Below are 24,483 nucleotides of genomic sequence, written 5' to 3' on the forward strand. Positions count from 1 at the left end.
AAACTTGGAAGGGTGCGATAAATAAGGTTGGAACTTATTTATATATACATAAATGATTATCCGCTCACCTTAAAGTAGAGAATTTCACGCTCACCTAACCACCCAGCAATTATACAGCGGAGAATTCAATGATCAGGACCTTCTATTTCTTAGGTCCCTGTAAAAAATCAGTCAAATCCGTAATTGTTTGATCATTTAAATTGTGCAGATAAATACAATCTGTCAGATAAAGGGTAAACAATGTTGATAGTAATATACTGTCTAAATAGTTTCTGATTTGACTAATTTTTTGTAAAGATAATATTTGAATGATGCCCTAAAATATAAATATTTTAATTATTAAAATTAATTGCTGGTGATTATGTGAGCAAAAAATTCTTCCCCATGGTGAGTGAGTGAATGACCATTAGTTTATATATATAAATAAAGTGACATGCGAGTCACTTGGAACTTGGAAAGGGTGCGATAAGTAAGGTTGGAGACTTGGAGTCCATTTATCAAACTTTCTTTTTTCTTTTTTAATAATTTCTCATGCGCTTTGTGACTCTTTGTCCATTACCATTTTGACTGTTAGAGATCGACCTCCTTCTCCAGAGTCCAGTCTCATACTATCAGCCACAGCAGACGGATAGCTTGAACTTGAGCAGCAACAGAAGAAAGATTAAGAAAAAACCAAAAACCAAAAAATGGGATTGAAATTTGAGGAGTCGGAGTTCTTGGCATGCTGCGGAAGCACCCAATTCGCCAAAGAAATGGCCAAGGCATCCCCTTTCGCTTCTCTCGACGAAGCCGTGACTGCGGCCCGAGACATTTGGTTCAACAAGGTCGACGTCAATGGTTGGCTCCAAGCATTCTCAGGTCACCCTCAGATCGGTCACACCCCTTCTTCTTCTTCTCACTCCACCTCTGCTCAGTTCAGTTTCATACCCTCCTCTTCCTTTTTCTTTTAATTGTCAATATATGTCTCTTTTTAATTTGTTCAATGAAATATGAGAATTTTGTATTTTTCTGAAGGAATCTAAATTGGGTCTGAAAGTTTGAGATGATTGCTGGATAACTAATATGTACTAGTCACCTGACACTATGGTTTTTCTGGGTTTGAGTTTATGGACATAATAGGTAGCTTGAGTTTTGACTCAACAAAACTGTTCTGGGTTTTCATAGATTGAGTTGGTTCATGAGTTGGTTCATGCCATCAATGAGTTTGCTTTAACCTGCTGAAACTTACTGTGCTTAGTCATTTATTTGACCTCTTTTTCTGGATTTAAAATCTAGTTTTGTTTAATTTTTATTGGTGGCTCAGTACTGCTGGACACTAGTTACTTAGTGCTTTTAATGTGATTAGAAAATTTATTGAAGATTCAACTTCTATCCTCTGTTTAGTTTACGTTTGAATGTTTTGAACAAATAGGTGGCCAATTTCAGTGCTTAGTTTCTTAAGCCAATTTGTGTTTGATTTGGGTTTTACCTTCAAGATGAGGCCTTCAAAGTTAAACTTTTTTTCAGACCCCTTGAAGTTTTAATAGCTCTATGCTCTGCAAAGAATTATACTAATAAAAAAGGCAATTGGAGTACCATTGTTCAGTGCTAATTGATGCTATGTTAACCACTTATTTTTCCATAATTTTTGTTGTTGTTGTAAATATAGCTCTTTATACTCAAGTAATTAGTCTAGAAATCTTTGTGTAGGTGGAGTAAGGGAGAGCAGGCAACTGCTTTAGCAACTGCTACTAGTTCTAGCTCACAGGTTAGCATGCTTCAGCAACTTAATGCGTATATTTGAAGTCTTTATTTCCTCTCTCTCTTTCTCTAATTGTCTCTCTCCCCCTCTCTCCCTCTCTCTCTTAAAAAAATCAAATATATTTAAGCTATATCCGTACTCACTTCTTCCTGTTTAAGTTTGCAAAGCAAAAACCAAAAACTTTGATGTTTCCATTACTGTTTATTTCACTATTATGAACAATTTTTATTATTATTTAATCATGGTCCACCTGGCTTTGGTAGGAACTTTCTGAATGGAATGCTAAATATGGGCAAAAGTTTGGGTTTGTATTTCTTATTTGTGCATCTGGGAAGAGTACTGATGGGATACTTTTTGAATTGAAGGTAATTTTTTAACTAAAGTTTGTCTTTTAGTTAAATTTTCTAAATGCTAAAGATTCTTTCTGTGATCATGATGATCATGACAGAATAGCTTGCAGAGATATACTAATCATTAAGTGAATGATTATTTATTGAAATCAAATTCATGCAAGAATTTCAATTTATATTGCAGTATCATTAGGTGTGCACTACATCTTTTTTTAGTTTTCACATTCTGGCTGAATTAAAATAAGAGCAATTTATCATTGTTTTTTGTCTATCAAAAGTTTTATGTTCTACTTGTTGCCAAAAGAAAGTGCTTACAACAGACAAAAGATTGCCTGCATTTTAGTAATTGCCCTAACAGCTGCAAATGTTGTTCTTCTATTAGCAATTGCCCTAACAGTAAATGACCAATGCTTGAAGAGCATTTGATATTGTCCTTAATTTTTTTTTTTTTTGTTTATTAAAATTTTATGCCTGGTAACTCATACAGTAAATGTAAAAACCCTGTGAGATATTCATCAGACCTTGTGCTGATGTTTATTTTATGATGCACATGGAATGAGAGGAAAAGGATACCACTTTAGCGGGGACCATGCTCTACAGACTTTGCATGGATTGTTTCTCAAATTAAAAAATTTATGTTTTTTTGCAGAAACGATATCCGAACAGGCCCATAGTTGAGTTTGAGATTGCAGCCCAGGAGCAGATGAAAATAATAGAATTACGTCTTGCAAAGCTCTTTTTAACTAAAGAAAATGTTCCTTCAACTGGCAACAAGAATCCCATAGTTGTTGCGAAGAAAGTGGAAGGTACGTTTAATTTCTTTTCTAGTTCCCTTTCAAAATTGTAACATACTGTTCGGATTATGCTTATGCAGTTTTGGGCATTGCTTGTTTTCCTACATTTATAAGTTAAGACTTTTGTTAGGATTGCTTGTTTCAGGCATAACATGTTTCTAGGTTCACATAAATCGTATTATGGAAAGAAATGAAGAAGCTGAGTGACTGACTGATATTTTCTTTACATTCATAACCAATATATCCCTCTTAAATTTCAATCCAAAGCTATTTGAACTGCTCTTGGAATTTGTGCCCATTGCTGGCTTTCTGGCATATCCAGTAGGTTTCTCCAGTTGCCATGTAACTTTAAACATTTTAGAGTTCTAACTCATGAATCACTTTCTCCAGAGAAACAACCACTTTTCTTTCTTTGCATTTGCGGCTATATCTAAGTCAATGTTATGATGTTTTCTGAACCCTAGAAGATCGTGTGAACATTATTGGTGGGCATCTAACTGCTGGTTCTGCAGCTTCATCTGTACAAACATCTCGAACTTCAACTCGAACCCGTCCACCCATCACAACCCATGTCTTGGATGTTTCTCGAGGATCTCCAGGTGCAGGTATTGAGGTATGCTTAGAAATGTGGAAGGGTCTCCCACCTCGTCCTGTGTTCAGTGAGTTAGATGCAGGTGGTTGGGTATTTCAAGGATTTTCAACTACAGATAATGATGGGCGAAGCGGTCAATTGATGAACATAGTTGATGTAGTGAACCCAGGGGTATACAGGATAAGTTTTAACACAGGTAAGTACTGCCCAGGTGGGTTCTTTCCTTACGTTTCTATCGTGTTTGAAATCAGAGAGTCACAGAAGTTGGAACACTTTCATGTTCCTCTGCTGCTGTCGCCTTTCTCATTCTCAACTTACCGTGGAAGCTAGACTTTCATGTAGGTCAGTTGACAAATAATCTGTCAGTAATTTTACTTGAAATGTTCTGGTTGAAGATGTATGTAGTCAGAAGACTGCTTTGTTGATACGAAATAAAAATGCTTGAGAGCATATCAATTGTTTAACAATATCATCCTCCATGTGATATTTGCTTGTTTGGAATATGAGAAATGAGATAATGTTAATGGCAATTTTCTTTATTTTGGAGAGTTACTCTGTTCAAGAGATCATTGCATCTGGAACCATCCGACCTGGCCAACGTTGGTACATTACCTTGATGTGAACTATGTTCCTCCGAATCTGGCCCCTCTCCTGTCCCCTGCCCATGCCGATTTCAAATGTGGTTGGGTGGGTGACCATAGAATTGCCCTAATTATTTGCACATTTCCTCTTTCATCAAGAACAGAAAACTTAATTGGACTTGGTTCATTGACCAAAAAAACAAAAAATGGACTGGGTTCAAATTTCAAATCATATTCTCACTGAAAGACCTTATTTAAGGACCTTATATATTACATGGCCAAAAAAAAGGACCTTATATGTTATTACAGCAAGTCTGGCTCTTGAACATTGAGTCACACCATATAAAAATTTAGAGAACATTTAGGGACACCATTTTGTAGCAGACATATCTAATGGTGGAGAATCTATATCTTAAACAAAAAATATGAACATGTCTAAATCTAAGGTTAAAAAACGAATATGCATGACAGGCGGTGTCCGAACCACAACATTTTCCAAAAATTCATCTTAAAAATCGGATCTTGAATTAGCATTCGGGGAAGAGATTTTATTTAGAGTACCTTGATTGAAGTCCCTTCAGCATCACCCACAAGTTTGTAATAAACTTTTGTATGCTTGACAAGTGTCAACTATACATTCATATCAGAGAGAGAGAGAGAGAGAGAGAGGGAGACTGTGGGTGGTATCAAACATTCAAACCCATATATATGGTGCATTCTTGTGTTGCCTCATTAAAGCATTACATAGTGCAGCTCATTTAGGTTTGTACAGGCAGTTTGAAAGGAGAAAAAGGCAAAAATGCAGGCTGTTAAGGACAAGATAAATGAGATAGGCGCCATGCGCAAGGTCAAGGCAGAGGCCAGGGCCGAAGAGAAGGTATATTATATACAACAATACTACTTTGCTATTTACATATAAATAGTTGTTGAATATATTTTATGGATGAGTACTATTATTTATATTGTTCATGTTGTGTATCATCTCTCTAATAGAGGAGGTAAGACATTCGTAAGTGAGTTTCATACAGATTAATTCCATTTTTATGGATTTCAATAATATATGCATGGGACGCAGGCAGAGAAAGACATAGCGAAAGCGAGAACAGACGTAGCTCATGAGGTGAGATTGGCAAAGGAGGCAGAGGCAGCAATGTCGCTGCATGTGGCCAGAGCCGCGGATATTGCGAGAGCCGGGGAAAAGGCTGCGGCTGAACATGAAATGGCAAAGCATGGGGGGCCTGATGCTCATGTTGCTAACACAGCCGGGGTGCATCCTACAGGCCGGCGCCATGGCTAATAACCAAATGTTCTAATTTCTCTATCATTTAATTTCTGTATGTTTGTGTACCTACCCTAAGTATTAATTAATTTGTATTCTATTCAATATTATTGGAATATTGCATGATTTGTATTGTTCTTGCATTAATCTCCATGTAATTTTCTTTGTTAATTTCTTCCTCATAGGCTTTAATACCATTTTTCATTTGATTTAGACAATCATCTATGTTGTGTAATTATAGTAATGTATTCTATTTTTTTCCTTTTCTTTCTTATAACAAGTTAAAGTTGGGGGGTGTACTCAATCAAGACTTTTAAAGACTTTTGTTAAATTAAAAAGTCAGGAGGTACTCAATCAAGACTTTTATATACTTTTAAAAAGTCTATGAAAGTCAAGGGGTACTCAATCAAGACTTTTTAAAAGTCTATGAAAGTCATACGGTACTCAAAATGTCAATGACTTTCACAGATTTCTCAAATCCATAGACTTTGAAAGACTTTTGGCATTAAAGTATACATACCAAATCTTTTTATTTCTCTTCCATTCCCCCTCAAGACTTTGAAAGACTTTTGAGAAAAGGCTTCCCCTTTTCTCTCTCCGCCTCCTTTAGCATTGCATGCGCGCGTGTATGTCCCTTCCAACATTGATACACCTATTCCTTATATTGTCCCATCATTATGTCATTACATATAAATAGATCTGTCATATACGGTTCTAACTCCAGATTTCAGTGCTCTAGAAGTTAGTTTTATGGGTTTACAACATGTCAATTATAATATATTGTTCCACCCTTTTATTTTTTGTATGTTTACGTTGAGAGTTTCAAGGATGACTTGAGTTAGATTTATCTGTTAGATACAATAATAAAGAGATTAATTCAACATTATTTAAATTTTTGACTTATATGTTAAGTAGTAATACAACATTATTTCTTTCAAATTTTAAAACTTATATGCATTTCTCATTATGTATTATTTTATTTTTTAATTTAATTGTCTTCACACTTAGAAGCTCGTTTTCGTCAACGTTACCTGAATTTAACATTATCCATGTAACATTGAATAGTAAGTTTTGACAAATATTGAAAACCAGTTTTAGATCATTCAATATATTAGTAGTTTTCTTAACAATCTTGATTTCTTGGAGATTATTTTTTCATCAGCTTGTCATTTTTTGTTTGATTTCACTACTTTTTCATTGCCCTTCTGTTTGATTTCATTGCGTTTTCATTGCCCTTTGTGATATACGGATGCTATTATCTAACACTATTTCACAATGATATTTGTATCAAAAAGTCATTGAAAATCTATCAATGTCTATGAAAGTTTTTTAATAAAACTTCATGAAAGTCAATAAAAGTCTATAAAACTCTTTGAAAGTCTATCATAATTCTGAAAGTTTGTCACTTAAAAAAAGTCTTTAAAAATCTGAATTGAGTACACCCTCCTTAGTAAGTTACAAAGAGTCTTTCCACGCCTAGTTCCAGCATTGGGCCAACAGACACAGGAAAAAGTAAGATCGTAATTTATGTTGAGGAAGAAAAGAATCAATCAAATTCTTGTTGCTGATGTGGGGTATAATTGTTCTAACACTAGAACTACAAGCCTATACTTTTTATTTGCAGAAAAAATAAAATAAAAAACATAGCTTTGTCTTTTAAATTAATTTTATGGAAGTTGCAATAAACTTTGAGGGTATAAAATAATTATAAAAGCTAAAATATCATCGTTACGAAAATTAACTAAGTCAGAAATCATTTAGTCATCTAAATAGACTAAATGTGATCAAATAAATGAATGTCCACCGTGTTCTCGTAAAAACACACAAATGATTTATTATAATTAAATGGCCCTAAAATACTTTGGGAGATTTTTTTAAGTGCCACCATTATGACACAATTAACAGGTTGAGATATTATGGGTGCGGCCCCGCGATGACTAATGGGGCCGGAGAATTTTGCCTCCTTAACTCACTATTAGTCAGATCTTATTATAATGTGTAAAATAAAATTCATATTCTTAAACGAATTAATGCACCCTTTATTATTAAAATCCCTTAATGGTCTAACCAACCCATATCCATTTGGTATTTACAAAAATTGCATATCTCTGAATCTACATATACTATGCCTTTTTTAGGGCATGAAATACGTACATAGAGAGGTGGTGGTTGGTGTCTCTAGTAATTCAAACCCTTGGAATTCAAGTTCAATGAATCAACCTCACTACTACTCATATCTTCTTATAATGTTCATAATAAAATGCATATTCACAAACAAATTAATGCACCATTAATGGTCAAACCAAACCATATCCATCTGGCTCTTTACGAAAATTGCATATCTCTAAGTCTACACTCTACATACATATTGTCTTTTGGGGACAAGAAATTCCACACTTTTGAAATATCATTCCAGCTGTGACCATGGCAAGACAAAAAGTGAAGCTTGCATACATCACAAACGATGCTTCAAGAAAAGCAACATTGAAGAAGATCGCCGAGCTCAGCGTCCTCTGTGGAATTCAAGCGTGCGCAATCATTTACAGTCAGTTCGACACTAAACCTATTGTTTGGCCGAGCCCCTCTGGAGCCCAACAAACAATCACAAGGTTCAAGCAGATGTCGAAGAGGGATCAGAGAAAGAAGATGCTGAATCAGGAAAGTTTTGTTAAGCAAAGACTACTCAAAGCCAAAGCAGAGTTGAAGAAGCTGAGGATAGAGAATCTAAAGAAGGAGATCATGATTGCGCGAGGGCTCATCAGTAAAGGGCTGCACAATCTGAGCGTTGTGGAATTCAATGAGTTGCGTTTGTTGGTGGAAACGAATGTTGATGAAATTGAGGAGAACAAGATTTTGTTCCCAAAACCATGACAATGGTTGACAATAATGAGAATAAAAGTGGGGGGGAATAATGAGGTAGAATAAAAAGATTATTTGTTTAATGGGCAAAATGGGTATTATCAAATTGGATTGGTGTGATGATTGAAGAACTTGGTGCAAATTAATAAGATCGACTACCCCTCTTCTATGTTTCTAGCATTTTGGTTTTAAATCTTATATATCAATGTGTTTGATCTGCACGTTGATTAAATTGTTGAGAACTATACGCTCACAACGGATGCGAAAAGTGTCTAAGAAAATAACTCGTTAGGCTTCCACCATAAATATTTAATAAAAGAGGGAAATGTACCTTGGTTCACTTATTATGGCAGTTTTTTCATGTTAGTCCACAAAATTAATTTTTAGGGTTAAATACAAAAATCGTCCATCAAGTTTACAGTGAATCTCAATTTGGTCTATTAACTATAAAAAGTATCAATTTGGTCCACAAATTTTTCAAGTTGTTTCAAAGCAGTACAAATGTTAACTTCCATCTGAAAATTAACGGAATTGGTCACATGAAAATGTGATAAACGAACTAAAATATCTCTGAAAATGTGGTCATTTGCTGTGCACATGACCAGTTTTCGTTAAATTTTTTGATAGAAATTAATATTTGTACTACTTTGATACAATTTGAAAAGTTCGTGGACCAAATTGATACTTTTTATAATTAGTGGACCAAATTGAGATTCATTGTAAAGTTTGTGGACTATTTTTGTATTTAACCGTAATTTTTATCTCATGTTGTGGAAATCATGTCAAATTACATGGACCAAAAAATGTAATTTTATATTTTTTTAGCAGGTACCCCACACAGTCGTTGGAATCATTCAATTTTTTATTATTTTTATTTTCATTCATGGGAGGAATTGTTGCAGGTGTGGGGGACAAATGCTTTACCACTAGGGCTAGAAGTCTCTATTTTCTTTTTCAAAAGGCGTTGTCTCTTAAACTAATTAATTTTATGCAAGTTGTAATAAAAATGCCAAATTAATGTCAGTTTTTGTAATGCTAGTAATACCAAATTTCAATTTTGGTTATTTTGATATGAGTAATGCTAGTAATACCAAAATTCTGGCACCACCTGTACGTGTACCACATCTATGATAGAGGTGTGGCATAACTATATATATATATAAGTGATTAATATCTCTATTAAAGAGATGGTACACATGTGGTACAACAAAAATGGTACCCTAATATTTTTCTTTTGATCATGTAGTTTCATAGCAATTGCATTAATTTACTTTTTAATTTTAAATTTTCTTGAAGACGAAAAATCTAACGTGATGTGAGTGAGCATTTTGGACAGTTCAAGTGATCTTTTTAGAAAACCATCCAACTATGTACATAATGTGGTAGAGGAATAATACTAGGGCATGAGCTCTGGTAATTCAAACCCTTCAAATTCAAGTTCAATGTATCAACCTCACTACTAGTCATATCTTCCTATAATGTGCATAAGCAAATTTATATTCCCAAACAAATTAATGCACCCTTCATTAATTAAAATCCATTAATGGTCTGACCAACCCATATCCATCTGGCTTTTTACAAAATTGCATATCTCTTTTTTTTTTTTTTGCTTGAGCAAAATTGCATATCTCTAAGTCTACATATACTGTCTTTTTTGGGGCAAGAAACTCCACAGAGACTACCTTACAATCATCTCTAATCCACCATATCTGACCATGACAAGACAAAAAGTGAAGCTGGCATACATCAAAAACGATGTTGCAAGAAAAGCCACCTTCAGAAAAAGGATGAAAGGCTTCATGAAGAAGATGATTGAGCTGAGCGTCCTTTGTGGAATTCAGATGTGCGCAATCATTTACAGTGAGTTCAACACTCAACCTGAAGTGTGGCCGAACCCCTCTGGAGCCCAACAAACGATTGCAAGATTCAAGCAATTGTCTAAGATGGATCGATGCAAAAGGATGTTGAATGAAGATAGTTTTTTTAGGCAAAGGATACTCAGAGCGAAGGAAAAGTTGAAGAAGCTGAAGAAGGAGAATCTAGAGAAGAAGATCATGATCGCGCAACAGCTAGTCGATGAAGGGATGCAAAATCTGAGCGTTGTGGAACTGAACGAGTTATGGTGGTTGGTCGAGAAGATTGTTGATGATTTTGAGGAATACAAGATTTTATCCCCCAAAAAAGCATGACAATGGTCGATAATAATGAGAATAGAAGTGGGGTTCGGTGAAATAATGGGTTGGTGAAATAATGGGTACTATTAGATTGGATGGTTGTAATGACTAATGAGTAAAAATCTAGGTTCAAATTAATAAGATTACCCCTCTTCGAATTTTCCTAGCATATTATGTATAAATCTTATATATGGATGTGTATGATAATTTGATTTGTAAGTTGATTAAATTGTTTGAGCACTATCCTCAGATTGGATGGGCGCCTTCCACTATGCAGCCGGAAAATGAGAGTCAAAACTCATTTTGGGTATCAAATGGATCACATATACACACAATGGGCCAGAATGTGTGACCCAAAATTACTTGAAACTCAAAGTGTGACTAATATATGGGCCACACCGAGACCTAAAGTGAGTTGAGACCCAAAAATCCCTTGCCCACTTGACACTCACATCAGGAGAGAGGAGGTGCAGCTGCTACAAACGGTCCAAATCGCTCAATCAATATTTTGTTTCTATTTTAATCATTAAAAAATCTATAAAACTCGAAAAAATATCAACGGCTATATTCTCAAAACTCTATATATATCATACAGCATCTATGGTTTTCTTCACAAGCATCAATCTTTGATACCAAATTCAAATATATTCAATATTGATCTTATTTTAAAAATTTTATTAAAATAAAACTAATTGTTTAATTTTTATAAATATATCACTTAACTAAATATAAAATACTAAGACAAAAAAAAAATGAATATCAGCACTATTTAGTGACCCATAGCCCATTTGGGTGGTATCACCATAGTGTAAGGGCACAACTCTCGCTCCATGGTGTAGCCCTCATTCACTGGGAAGGACAAGGCCTTTCTCATCAGGTGCAATGCGCACTGTCAAAAGGGCCAAAGGGTTGTCATGGACTCCACTCTTAAATTGTCTTTTTTAATTTTTTAAGTGTTTTATGTCGATCATTTGAAAATAAATCAAAATTGTAATAAATTATTTTAAAAGTGGCGGCCTTATTAGTATCCTTGCAGACTACAGGGCTGGTCTTTCGAGACCTCAACTGGGGATTGTTTTACTTATTTTATTTTTTTGTTGAGTGCTTATATTTTTATTCCTCTATCTTATTTTTCACTTACTTTATTTTTATATCCTTTATTAAATTTCAAAAAATATAATCAAGTGCAAATCAAGTGACTCGAGATGAAAACAACAATCAAGAAATTTCATTAAACTGTCATAATTCACAATACTTTTTAAAATTTAATACATGGTGTAAAAATAAGATGATTGATAAAATAAAGGCTCAACTACATGTACATCCACCAACTATAGGGTTCATTTCAAGTTGGTCCACAAACTATAAAATATTTAAAATTTTCCCATTAACTATAGGGTTCATTTCAAGTTAGTCCACGAACTATAAAACATTTCAAATTTTCCCATTAACTATAGGGTTCATTTCAAGTTGATCCACGAACTAACAAAAAACATATAGAATGGTAGACAAAATCGGGTTGACAAAAAAACCGAACCGAACCTGATTATTTATATATTTTATTATATATTTTATTATATATTTTATATTATATAAAAGTTATATATATTGAATAAAAAAGATGTTAGGTGTTTTTTGCACATGATGGGGTTCGAACCCATGACCTTGTGAGGAGAGTCAAAGTATGAATTCCCTCTACACCAATTAACCACTTATGAAATTCAAGTACATGCAATATATTTATAAGCTTACTCATACTTGAAATATAATAATTTATAAAATTAAATATATTTTATATATCATTTTTTTTTAAGATATTATTTTAGGTCTCTATTTAAATATTATCATTGCAAAAAGTCTAAAAATATTACTAGTTTATATTTTATATAATTTATAGTTTCTATATTGTAAAAATATTACTAAAAGTCCAAAACTATAATTTATAATTTATATACTAAAATTATTAGAGTATAGGGTTAATTTTTAAGGTGTAAGGTTTCAAACTTTATAGTTTAGTGTATAAGGTTATGGTGTAGAATGCTAATTATAATTTTATAAATTATTATATTTCAAGTATCAGTATGCCTATAAATATATTACATGTACTTAAATATCATAAGTGACTAAATGATGTAGTGGGAATTCACACTTTTACTCTCATCAAATGGTCATGGGTTCAAACCCAACATGTTCCAAAAATACCTTATACATTTTTTATTCAAAATATATATAATAATCATTTTTTTTTTTCAAAAGTATGTGGGTGGAGTTAGTATTGGGGGAGTGACAATAGTACATTAGTACCACTCATCTTACGGTTCTTACCTTGTTAGGTAGAAATTTTGGATTATTTTTTAGATTTTGGAGAGGGAGATAGACTTCGAATTTGAGACATTATCAACATTGTGGTGAGAAATACTATTACCACAAGTTAGTATGTAATTCAATGAATAGTTACACTTCAATTTATTCTTTAAAAAAAAAAACTCAATTTAAAATAAGATTATTTTGTTTTACAGAATCAGTTTCCTAGCACCCAGCCACTTAATTGTTCTACTTAGCTAAGGAAAATGTTCAGCAAAACCTGAAAGGGAATAAACCCACATCTAATGGATAATCTGCCACAAGAATTAAATTAAAAAGAATCAATCATTGTTTTCTCCATCATCAATTTAAGTATCAAAGGCAGGTGAACTACCTCCTCAGCAAGTCCCAACCAACACCATGCCTTGAGAAGCAATGCAAAACCAACATTTGATTAACTAACTGCTCTTAATTTCTTACCCTTTTAAGCATATTAAAGATGGGGTTTCCTTGTATCTAAACCATTAATTCCAAAGTGGTACTTGTTTTCTAAATCCCTCTTTAGCTGCTCATCTGGGTTCTGCTGCGCGCTAAAATGGCAGCAGGAAAAGATGAAGTCAAGGAAAAAGACAAAGAAAAAGATGAAAAGAAAGGGAATAAGGAGAAAGATGGAGTAATCAATGCCGTTTACAAAGTTAATCTACACTGCCCGCAGTGTGCACGTGAGATCAAGAAGCCTCTTATATCTACCCAAGGTACATATATCATCATGCATATATTCCTTGTGTTAACTCTTCATCATATATGGTTTTCTCTATATATGCACGATTTGGCTTGGAGTCCGGATTTCCTATATAACTTTTTAGTGTTGATTTTTTACATATGTCTAAAATTATGCCATTAACTTCCATTTGATTTTATTTAAGGCACATAATTATTAATATATGGAGCATTATGTAAACATTGATTATTTACCAGGGGTTCACGATGTGGAGGTTAATATGGAGAAAGGTGAAATTAAGGCAAAAGGCGTTTTTGACCCAACAAAAATTCAGAAACGGCTGGAGAAACTTTGTAAGAAAAAAGTTGAGTTGGTATCACCCAAAGTCCAGTTCAAGGAAAGCATCACAACAGAGAAGAAAGTAGTAAAGGAAACCAAAGAAGTACGTGGTGCTCACTCTCACCTATTTTATTGCTTAATTGTCCCTTTTAACATTAATATATGCAGAATTATTTGATTATAGAAACTATTTAGAACATGGCCAGCTTTTTTCTTTTCTTTTTTATTTAATTTAAAAAAAAAATTTATTAGTACATGGAAGGGAAATATTAGAAATTTTGAAGATGTTTTTAATGCTGATCATCGAGTGTACTAACCAAATTCTTGGGTGTACTTTAAACTCCTGATCCTCTCTTATAGGTTTTTTTTTTGGGCAAACCTCCCGTATAGGTATAGTTTCTTTTTTTTTTTTGTTGAACATATGTATAGTTTAAATTGATGAAATTTTGTTAGAATTGGTCACAAAATAACTACATTTGAAGGAAATTTTGCTTGAATTGATAGTTTAGAAAGGAAATGTACATTCACATAGCTAAAATTTCTAGAGTAGTAAATTAAAGTTTTAAAACCTTTTTAATTTTTCTTGGGATTAGCCTAAGGTCCCGTTTGGTATTGCTTTTTTAAGATTAAAATTACTTATTTTCAACATTTCTAAGCCAAAGTCCGTTTGGTAAGATAAGTAAAATCAGCTTTTTTTCACAGCAATGGGCCAATGACAGCAGTTTTTAAAATCTATCCATAGGCTGCTTTTGAAATTCTCTTTGACGGGAAGCGGAAAAGAACCGGCGTATAATTAATGAAATTTTATAAAATACCAAGAATGCCCTTGTTGATTTTTACAATTTACATCACGTATCCTTTTATTTTACACATTCTTCCTTGCAACGTGAGTTCGCCATCGTCTTTCTTCTCTTCTTCTCTTCTTTTTTTCCTCTTCTTCTTCCCAAGTTCTTCCACACTGTAGGAGCAGCAAGACCCAAGAAAATCTCTCGTCTTTTTCAATTTTTCATTCTTCCCTTTTTTGTTTAATTTAGTGGTTAATATATTGCTTCTTTTTTTTTTATCTCTTCTACACGGTAGCCACATATTTGTTTTCTTGGTAATCCCTCTTATGTATGAATTTGGAACTCCAATCGTTAACTTTTTAATTTAATTTTTGAAATTTTAGTTATATTTTTCTTTTTCAGTTGTGTTTGTCTCTCAAATCTCCAATTCTGACAAGTTATATATAGTTTCTGAGATATTCATCCCATTGTTGATGATCCATGAATATTTTGGGTTATTGATTATCCTTTGTGGATTGGCTATGGGCAATTGTTGTGGGTGTTACAATTTACCCCTATTGTGGTTTGGTTTATGCTGATTGTTATTTAATTGGTTTTCTTCTGCTATGGCCTCCCCATGTATGGCCTTTGCTTTGTGTTTTCCTTGGGTTTTTGGTTGTTTCACTTTTTGTTGCCTTTGAGCTTTTGGTTGTTTTATTCATTTTTATTTTCTGTCTGTTATGTAATCTGCATTAGTGTCATTTGATGCCAATGCTTCTGTTTCTATTTCGTTGAAGAGGAATTTGCTTGTAGGTAACCAATTTCAATTGGCTTTAGCTTATTATATATATTGTATAGCATTTTCTTTCCGAAAAGGCATATGCACTATTGGGGAGCACATCAAGTCCTTGTGTATGCAATATATATGCACCACCTTTCATGTGTGCCTCTCTTTCATGTGTGCTAGAGAAATGCAAGATTGAATTTACTTTTAGCTTTAAATGGGGGTGACAGACATTTCTTTTTCCATTTTGTATATAGATGAAAGAGAGGCAAAAAAAAAAAAAATGCTAGATCTAGGTATATAGATGAAACATTTCTTCATGTGGTAGACATTGAAGAAGAAAAAAAAAAAAAAAAGAAAGATTTAGGTAGACAACATGTTGGGCTTGCTTATGTTTGGATTTTTGAATGCCATTTCACAAAAGTCTGAGTGATGAGATAATCAATTCGCATTCTTGAGAAATAGTTATAGTTAATTTTTTTTTTGTTGAATAAATGTTGAGAAATTTAGTTCTTACGAAAAAAATTTGCCATGTAAATGTGTTTTTTTTATTGAATATGAGAAATTTAGCGTTATGTCTATTTTTGTCATTATACATTGGTACAACACTTTTAACAGTAAATTTACCAAACACTCAAACATTATTTTTCATACCAGCAACACTTTTTAAAACATGATTTACCAAACGCTCAACCGCTTTAGATTACAGCTGATTATTCTCACAGCATAACTAAAAGTGATTATTCTCACAGCACAGCAATACCAAACTGGGCCTAAGTGGTATGGGTGGGTAGAGTAAGGGTTAGGATTAGGCTAGATCTAAGGTTTGATTCTCTCCGATATAACAAAAAAAAAAAACTTTTTTAATTTTTTTCTCTGTTGATTGGTAAAACATGTGCAGCCAAACATCATTTGGTTAAGCACGGGAGTTTCACATAGATCGATACCTGGTTTATGCTTCTTTTTTTTTTTTTCCTTATTGAGGAAAAGCGGAAATTGTATTTTTCCGTGAAATGTGAGGAAAAGTATTCTTTACCACTAGAGAGTCATAGACTCATAAATCAGGGCTGATTTTGAGATTTAAGAGGTCCTTAATTTGCAAAAGTTTAAAATGGGATTTTTTTTTTTGGGTATTAAGGCTTTAAGTACTTCCTCAATCCTCGTCCATATAACTGAGGAAATTAATGCAACTACAGATGAGATACGTACATGTGAGGTTAACCACAATTTTGTTTTGTTTGATTTGGAAGGCAATATCACGGACAACATTGGTGAAGGTACACATGCATTGCGACAAATGTGAGCAAGATCTGAAGAAGAAGTTACTAAGAAACAAAGGTACGTTAATCAGAATTTCAAAGATCTTAATTGAATATATTCATGTTTAATTAATTATAATATTCCCAAGCATGCATGTCAATATATATAATGGTGTATATATATATACAGGTATTCACAATGTTAAAACCGACATGAAGGCACAAACCCTAGCAGTGGAAGGGACAATCGACCCGGAAAAACTAATATCATATTTACGAAAAAAGGTGCACAAACATGCAGAGATTGTGCCCCCAAAACCAGAGAAAAAGGATGAGAAAAAAGAAAAGGAGAAGGGTTCCTCAAAACCAGCAGATAAGCAAAAGGAGGAGAAGAAAGACAAGGAGAAAGAGAGTAGTACGGAAGCAATTGTAGAAGTTAAGGAAGAGAAAAAGGTGGTGGAGGTTAAGACAAGAGAGAGCAATGCTCCATATTTCATTCACTATGTCTATGCTCCACAAATGTTTAGTGATGAAAATCCAAATGCTTGCTCTATAATGTAAATTGGTAAGCAGGAAAGAATTAACACACATATATATATATATATATACATGTTTGCACCTTGATGCTGAGCGCTTGGTGACCACAAATAATAATATTATTATTATGCATGGTTAATATAGTTATGATTATTATAATATTATAATTATTATTATAAATTAATCTGATTTAATTCTTTGAAATCTAATGCTTATTACAAACCTATACCAACACAATAATGAGAAATAAAATGCAAATTTTTGTTTCACACTTGAAAATCACAACAAAAAAGCACGAAATAGATGTATGCATATAATAAATTTACATGCATTCCAGACATACTTAATTCTTACACATCAAACTCAAGTGTAGATACATAGAAGAACTAGTTAGCATAGTTTTCATACCAACATAAACTGTAATGGTCCTTCCTTCATCGGAATGTCGTGCATTATTAAACTTCATTTACCGGCAGAGTTGATCGCGGCTAATGTCCATTTTTCTTATGCGCATGATGAGATCGATGTTCAAAAAGTCCCAAGGAAAATTTTTGGGTGGAGAGAATTGTAAGCAATATCAATTCAGTCTACGTACATCAGAAGAAAAGATAAAATCAACTTCTCCAGCTCACTTATGAGCTCTAGCAAACTGAATTAACAGACTAAACTAGAAAAATCGATCTTATCTAAAAGCCTCATTATTAATTAGTTTAGTCCAAAAAAAAAAAGCCTTAGTATTCATCTATAGCAGCCTTACTCTTAATCTATGAAGGAATTGCTCTCGTAATTGATATATATCTTATATATCTTGAATGAATGAGAACATTGATCCTGCTTCTCTTGTCTGAGCTTGTTTGATTAGTCATGATTTAATTTTCTGAAATATTCATTCACTTGCATCTGGCTTGTAATTTGTTCTCTAATTAATTTCTTATATGGGGCATGATTACAAACTTCATTTTCTTATACTGGCCGGCACTCTATTCTATTTATAAATGCATGAAATTAACAAATAAAAAAAATATAATATAATGGATTATAATTAAATTAAGCATTTAGAGAATGCATATAAGGTGGTTATGGGGTATTTAATTTGTATAGGATAGTTGAGTAATTTAAGTGGGACAGTAGCTAATGAAGTATGTCAACAGACAAAAAAAACTAAAGTACGTTTTTCTCATGCATAGAACATGTTTGTACTATAAAATGAAGGAAAAATTCTTGAAATGGAGAAGCTCTCATATAATAAGAGTATCTTAGGAAAAGAGAAAAGTGTGGACAACAAAAAACCCTCATCTTATTATAATAGTAGTATAGTTTTAAGGAAAAACCAGTGCTACTGTGGTTGATGATATATGTAAGATAATTAGTGCAAGATACATGCATGGGATGATTTAGTTAAAAAAATTGATTTGATCAGTGTAGGGTGGAAGTGGAGATGTGTGAGCTATTCCTTCCAATTTTTTTCTTTCTCATTTAATTAGGTATGAAAAATGGAAGGGTAAGAGACTAACTAAACTTTTGTCATGAGTGTGGAGCAAGTGACCTATTACTGAAGCTATGAGAGCTTTTTCCTTTCTGATTATTAATTTATATTTGTGTTGTTAATTTCAGCTTTGTTTTCTTTTAGTGGCCGGGAGATGGGAGAGAGAAGTCTCATATCCGAGGTACTTTAATTCAGAAATTAAAGAAACCCATGGCTCAAAGTAATGTTAATTATTGTAGGACAACATTTCATATTAGTCTAGGATTATTATGCCAGATAGCGTATAGCAAACCCAAACCTAGCTAAGCTACTAGCTTGTGGTATTGATGATTACGGAATATGTATATATGTTTCATGTTCTATGCACTCGCAGAGTGAGAGAGAGAGAGAGAGAGAGAGAGAGAGAGAGAGAGAGAGAGAGAGAGAGAGAGAGAGAGAGAGAGAGAGAGAGAGAGAGAGAGAGAGAGAGAGATTGAGCTTGAGAGAGTAGTTATAATTTTATTATCTAGCTATTTGATAATTGATCACAGGACCACAAGATTACAAAATTATGCATTCTTGGAGTGCAAAGCTTAATTTAATTAATTATATATATATATATATTCCCACATATGGAAAATGCAAAAGTTTAATAATTCTCATGACAAAGCTCCAAAATTTAATTAGTAGACAATACTAATATTAAATGATTCAAACTAATTATTACTATTGATTAAAGCCTATGAGTTTCTGCATTTTCAGACAAGTTATATCAATCAAAATTAAGCTAATATATTCTCTGAAACCATTTCTAATTAAGAAAAGGGAGTTCCAAAATCCGACTTCCATCAAATACATTCCACATGGATATGATCATCAACAACAACACATTCAAAAGCACTTTAATTAGGAATTCCAAATCTAAAGTTACGAGACAAGAGACCAAAAAGAAATTAAGCAAGAAAACAATTGTACAAGAGATGGGGGTGGTGGTGATCGATGATATTAATGTGAAAGGATCGATTGATCTGACCTTTGTGACCTCATGACCTAGCTAGAAAAAAACCCTATCATCAATAAGGTTGCCGTCCACCAGAGTTTCCGGCCCAACCATCAACCTGCAGCTGAGGCATGTTATTGAGTGGCAGATTGAAGAAGGGAAGCCCCGAAGACGGATCCGGAAACGGGTTGCTTATTCCTCCTCCCCCGCCGCTGCCTCCGCCGCCATCTCCGCCACCTCCTCCTGAGGACTGCGACACAGGCTGCTGAATCTGCAGCTGCTCCTCATCCTCCAAGGGCAATCTCTCATAAGCCACGTTGGTAAATGATGAAGCTATGACAATGACAGGTCCAGATGCTATAAGAGCCCCCACAACATTCCCACCCACCACCTGGCCTTGCCCGCCTGCCAAGAAAATTGTCAGGCTGGTGGCGCCAGGTGGTGCCGGTGGTGGCAGAAATGAGCCTGTCAACGACAGAATCTCAAACCTTCCGTGCAGTGTGACCACTGCACCAGCCGCAGCAGGTTGGCGCAGGCTCACGTTGGTTACCATGCCGCTCCCGCTCAGCACGCAAATCCCACGCTGCCGCTTCCGCGCGTAGGTGCCAACAGATTCGAACACATCACAGCCGCTGCTGACCTCTAGAATATGAGCCCGCAGCGTATTTGCGCTCTCCCGTGTTATGATCACAGGAGGTTTTGGCTTGTTCCTGGACCCTGGGGGTCGACCTCTGGAGCGTCGTCCCCCAGAGTCGCCTGAACCAGGGTTTGGGGTGACAAGGTCAAGCCCTTGATGATGAGGGTCGTGATCATCATCGCTGTGGGTGGAGAAGAGATTGCGATTGGTGGTGTCATCTTCTGAGTCCGGCGGTCTTTGAAGGTGAAGGTCAGGGAGTTGGAGCTGCTGATGAACAAAGCGAGATGCTGAGCCCAAGTCTAAGCCAGCCATACACACAGAGCTAAAGAGAACAGAAAACAAGAAAAATATAGTAAAATATATGGATAAATTTTAATATAAGGGAGCTTAATATTTTATGGGTTTTTTGAGAAAGGAGAGCCCCATAATTTCAAACCCTAGAACGAATAGAAAAACAAAGGGATGGAATCGAGTGCAGAGAAAGGGAAGGGTACGAGTCTTCAAGAGAGAGGTGGGAGGAGGTGGAGAGAGAGAGAGAGAGAGAGATCATAAAGTGGCAAACGCAGCCATTCTCAACATCTAAAGTATGTCAATTTAAAATATATATCCATATAAAATATTAACAGAGATAAAATATTTCACTTCTTTAGTAACTTTAATTTTTTATCTTTTCGTTTCTATTTTTTAATGTGTGAGTTGAATTTTCTTTGTTACCACTGTGCATGCTTGAAAAGAACACTCGACCGATGATGCGCTGAAAGAGCAACGTTAGATGGAAACATTTTCTGAACACTAATATTAGTCATTAAATCTGTTTTATCAAATAAAAAACTGTTGTTGTATAATTTGTATTACAATACATGACAGTATCATACTTAGGTAAAAAATTAAAAAAAGATTTAAAGTGAGTTTATATTTGAATACATGAAATTGTGCCACATCATTTTGTGACTCTAATAGTGCTCTTATCTGAATACTTGGATCATAATTAGTTAAAGCATTCTCATCTTTATTAGAAGTGTTAAATGAGTCTGGACTAGAATGAACACAACATGGCCACTGCACAATTAAAATGGCCACAACACAGCACAAGCATGAAGGGGTCGAGCCAGCAAGAGCACAACGCAAATAAATTGGTTAGGCCTAGCTAATCGAAGTTTTTCGCCCATCAGACACACCACAATAGGAGTACAAAACGGACCAATCATGGCACGAGCTTGAACACCAAATTAATGAATCTAAACTAGGTACAACCCATTTGACATTGTTATTTTCTTCTTAAATTTTGTGATTGCATTGTCCTGATAAACTTAGGGGATGGATAATAATTGCAAATGGACCAAACCAGACTGATGAAAATTGCATTATTAAGCCTTTATTCTAGTTGTGAGGCCACTACACAAGCACGAATAGGTTAGAAATAATGTTTGGATTAAGTCTTAATTATTTAGAGTAAACATAAGCACGAATAGGTTAGAAATAATGTTTGGATTAAGTCTTAATTATTTAGAGTAAACATAAGTACGAAATAAATATTAAATGAGGCAATACGATCACAAAACCAAGTTCAAATATACTCAATTTAATTGGTTCGACTAGCATGATCTACATGAGTGGTTGGACAGCTCTTTTCCTGACAAGTTCATATAGCTAGTCGAACAACATTAATATATTAGTTCAACCATGGACCATACCTATAATTAATAACTTAAAAAAAGAAAACTAGAAAGTGGCCGGGTTGATTAATGGATGTTAAAATTACTTTATTTTTTAATATTCTAGCTCTCCCCTTGATACTCTTTTAAAAAACGAATATATATATATATATATATATATATCTTCCAATCATTTATCATGTGATTGATTTCTCTTGTACTATTCTCATTTTTGTAATTGAAGTTTATATTTATTCAAAATCTACTTTAAGAGAATAGCTAGATTTCTAATTACCTTTCTGCATGAAGAACTTCCACGAACTAAATATTTATTAAGACAACTTTATATATATGTTTCAATAACTTTAAAAAATTATATGGGTACTTTAGTGAAGAATTTTTTTGAATAAATTTATTACTCAATGATAAAACAAAATAGCTTAATTGCTGAGATTAATATATATAAAAAAAATTTCCTAAATGTCAATATCAAAATTTTTATAATTACTACTAATGAGTTTTTGTTATTATTTTATATGCATTATATACATATATACAAGATTAATCATTTAAAACTAACTAGTTAGCAAGTTAATTAATACGAAGTTAACCATATATATACTTTTGGGCCCACCACAAAACTAATCTCATAATCCGAATCGTCCATTTTTTAGGTTCTACTTCAAAGATATCATTGCAAAAAATCAACTAAATCAGAAATCATTTAGTTTTCTTATTGTGATCAAATAAATAGACAATCATTGTTTTTTATAAAAGCATATAAATAGTTGTTATATATATAACAAAATAACTAAATGACTTCTGATTTTGGAGATTTTTTACAAAGATAATTTTTGAAGTATGACCTAAAAAATGGACGATTTGGATTTTGAGATTACATTGTGTGGTGGGCCCAACATGATGATTATCTTTCTATTAACTTGCTAACCAGTTAATTTTAATTAGAGCACTCCTCATACATCCATATATATATATATATATATATATATATATACAAGAATGCTCTAAAACTAACTAGTTAGTAAGTTAATACAAAGCTAACCACCATGTTGGGCCCACCACACAATGTAATCTCAAAATCTGAACCGTCTATTTTTTAAGCCCTACTTCAAAGATCATCCCTGTAAAAAATCTTCAAATTCGGAAATCATTTAGTCATTTGATTATAACAACAACTATTTATATGTTTTTATCGAAAACACTGATCGTTTATTTATTTGATCTCAATTAGATGACTAAATGATTTCCGATTTAGTTGATTTTTTATAATGATGATCTTTGAAGTATAACCTAAATAATTGATGATTCGGATTATAAGATTAGTTATGTGATGGTCCCAAAAACATGGTTAATTTCGTATTAACTTACTAACTAGTTAGTTTTAGAACACTCCACTATATATCTATATAATATATATATGTGCAAGTGTGCAACTGCATACAACTTTGATCTTTAATTAGATCAAAATTCAACAACTAATACTAGACCGAAAAATTCAACAACTAATACATACATATATATATATATATATATATATATATAACTTTTGCTACCTAGTGGTGGTGGAGTTGTGTCATTGATACATCATCATCTGGTCATCATTAATAACTTGTAGTCTGTTGTTGTGATCTAAGTCCTACGTACGATTAATAAGAAGGATTAGCTTAATTACTACTTAATTCCTTCACATGAGCACCATCTTTTTCAGAGGCATCTACTAGCTAGGCTTCCAAATATAGGGAAGATTTTAAGCCATATTGATTCTTGTGCTTTAAAGAAAAGAAAATTTAAGGTTAAAATTAATGGTTTAGGTACAAAAGCAAATGTAAAGTAGAATATTGTAACAAAATATAAATAATTAATGTATTATGTTTTTTTTTTTGGCCAAATTAATGTATTATGTTTACCTATACTCAACCATCATACAAGAGTCTTTAATACAATTTTTTTTTCCTGGTTCCATTGGAAACAATCATATTTGATTCATACTATTAATTATAATATCATTTCTTCAATGTCTTAGCTCAAAACATAAATATGGTGGACTTACTTTAGTCCCACTACCTAGTATCGATCTTCTCCTTTAACATAACCTTTCTATTTGTGAAAATTTAGAGGTAATAAAGTGCATGGGCACTCAGGATTTTTTTTTTTCACTTGAGCTAATTAAGGTTTTTCTGGGGCGACTAGACTTTTTGGGAGAGAAGAAAAAAATATTGAAATGTCACTTCAGGTGTTCCAAGTCAATGCTTTCCTTTCCTAAAAATTTGGGTTCCCTGTTATATTAAAAGAATATTTGAAGTTTACTATCTATTTGTTTTATAATCTTTTATTTGATAATGAATCTAGCAAGCCTACCATGCTATCAATATTCACAATTAGAACTTCGTTATTCAAATGACAGGTGTGAAAGAAATTAAATATTCAATACCAGGTCTCAAAGCAAAAACAACATGCATACTATATCACCAACAATTAACTACCTAAGACCTTTGTATTGAACTGAATAAGAAATTAATAATGAAAATAATAATGTATATTACAGATTTGAACTATTTTCAATCATTATATATTATGTTATTTTGGATAAAGCAAAATGTTACTTATAAGATATATATAAGTGCTAT

At 33.3% G+C, this 24,483-nt stretch overlaps 3 protein-coding genes and 3 pseudogenes across 5 annotated transcripts; 5 read left to right on the forward strand and 1 right to left on the reverse strand.

Annotated features, from left to right (window-relative positions):
- The first annotated feature begins 514 nt into the window (after positions 1-514).
- LOC147291109 (transthyretin-like protein) lies at positions 515-3,944 on the forward strand. 3 transcript variants are annotated; one of them, XM_086236578.1, is made up of 5 exons: positions 515-913; positions 1,690-1,747; positions 2,005-2,106; positions 2,741-2,897; positions 3,350-3,944. In XM_086236578.1, exons 1-5 carry the CDS (start codon positions 687-689, stop codon positions 3,805-3,807), a joined length of 1,002 nt encoding a protein of 333 aa, XP_086092704.1. In that variant the 5' UTR covers positions 515-686; the 3' UTR covers positions 3,808-3,944. The 3 variants fall into 3 exon arrangements, with proteins under 3 accessions (XP_086092704.1, XP_086092705.1, XP_086092706.1); XM_086236579.1 differs by having other exon boundaries at positions 3,353-3,944; XM_086236580.1 differs by having other exon boundaries at positions 3,398-3,944.
- Positions 3,945-4,486: 542 nt separating this feature from the next.
- ATLEA4-1 (Late embryogenesis abundant protein, group 1 protein) lies at positions 4,487-5,379 on the forward strand. Its single transcript, XM_086236581.1, has 2 exons — positions 4,487-4,935; positions 5,134-5,379. Exons 1-2 carry the CDS (start codon positions 4,858-4,860, stop codon positions 5,353-5,355), a joined length of 300 nt encoding a protein of 99 aa, XP_086092707.1. The 5' UTR covers positions 4,487-4,857; the 3' UTR covers positions 5,356-5,379.
- A 2,382-nt stretch (positions 5,380-7,761) lies between these two features.
- On the forward strand, positions 7,762-8,208 carry LOC147291111 (agamous-like MADS-box protein AGL80 pseudogene; annotated as a pseudogene).
- A 1,703-nt stretch (positions 8,209-9,911) lies between these two features.
- LOC147291112 (agamous-like MADS-box protein AGL80 pseudogene) lies at positions 9,912-10,385 on the forward strand (annotated as a pseudogene).
- Positions 10,386-13,263: 2,878 nt separating this feature from the next.
- Positions 13,264-17,102, forward strand: LOC147291113 (Heavy metal transport/detoxification superfamily protein). Its single transcript, XM_086238555.1, has 5 exons — positions 13,264-13,429; positions 13,653-13,844; positions 15,742-15,746; positions 16,533-16,620; positions 16,732-17,102. The coding sequence occupies exons 1-5, from the start codon at positions 13,270-13,272 to the stop codon at positions 17,100-17,102; spliced, it is 816 nt and encodes a 271-aa protein (XP_086094681.1). The 5' UTR covers positions 13,264-13,269.
- Positions 17,103-19,616: 2,514 nt separating this feature from the next.
- On the reverse strand, positions 19,617-20,492 carry LOC147291114 (AT-hook motif nuclear-localized protein 23 pseudogene; annotated as a pseudogene).
- Between the last annotated feature and the right edge of the window lie 3,991 nt (positions 20,493-24,483).

Source organism: Dryas octopetala, chromosome 3, assembly GCF_963921425.1.
Source record: "Dryas octopetala chromosome 3, drDryOcto1.1, whole genome shotgun sequence".
Taxonomy (NCBI): domain Eukaryota; kingdom Viridiplantae; phylum Streptophyta; class Magnoliopsida; order Rosales; family Rosaceae; genus Dryas; species Dryas octopetala.

Coding starts and splice junctions, on each gene's coding strand:
- LOC147291109 (XM_086236578.1), top strand. CDS start 687: ATGGGATTGAAATTTGAGGAGTCGGAGTTCTTGGCATGCTGCGGAAGC. Junction 914..1,689: donor TCTCACTCCACCTCTGCTCA/GTTCAGTTTCAT, acceptor ATCTTTGTGTAG/GTGGAGTAAGGGAGAGCAGG. Junction 2,898..3,349: donor TGTTGCGAAGAAAGTGGAAG/GTACGTTTAATT, acceptor TCTGAACCCTAG/AAGATCGTGTGAACATTATT.
- LOC147291113 (XM_086238555.1), top strand. CDS start 13,270: ATGGCAGCAGGAAAAGATGAAGTCAAGGAAAAAGACAAAGAAAAAGAT. Junction 13,430..13,652: donor GCCTCTTATATCTACCCAAG/GTACATATATCA, acceptor ATTATTTACCAG/GGGTTCACGATGTGGAGGTT. Junction 16,621..16,731: donor GAAGTTACTAAGAAACAAAG/GTACGTTAATCA, acceptor ATATATATACAG/GTATTCACAATGTTAAAACC.
- ATLEA4-1 (XM_086236581.1), top strand. CDS start 4,858: ATGCAGGCTGTTAAGGACAAGATAAATGAGATAGGCGCCATGCGCAAG. Junction 4,936..5,133: donor AGGCCAGGGCCGAAGAGAAG/GTATATTATATA, acceptor CATGGGACGCAG/GCAGAGAAAGACATAGCGAA.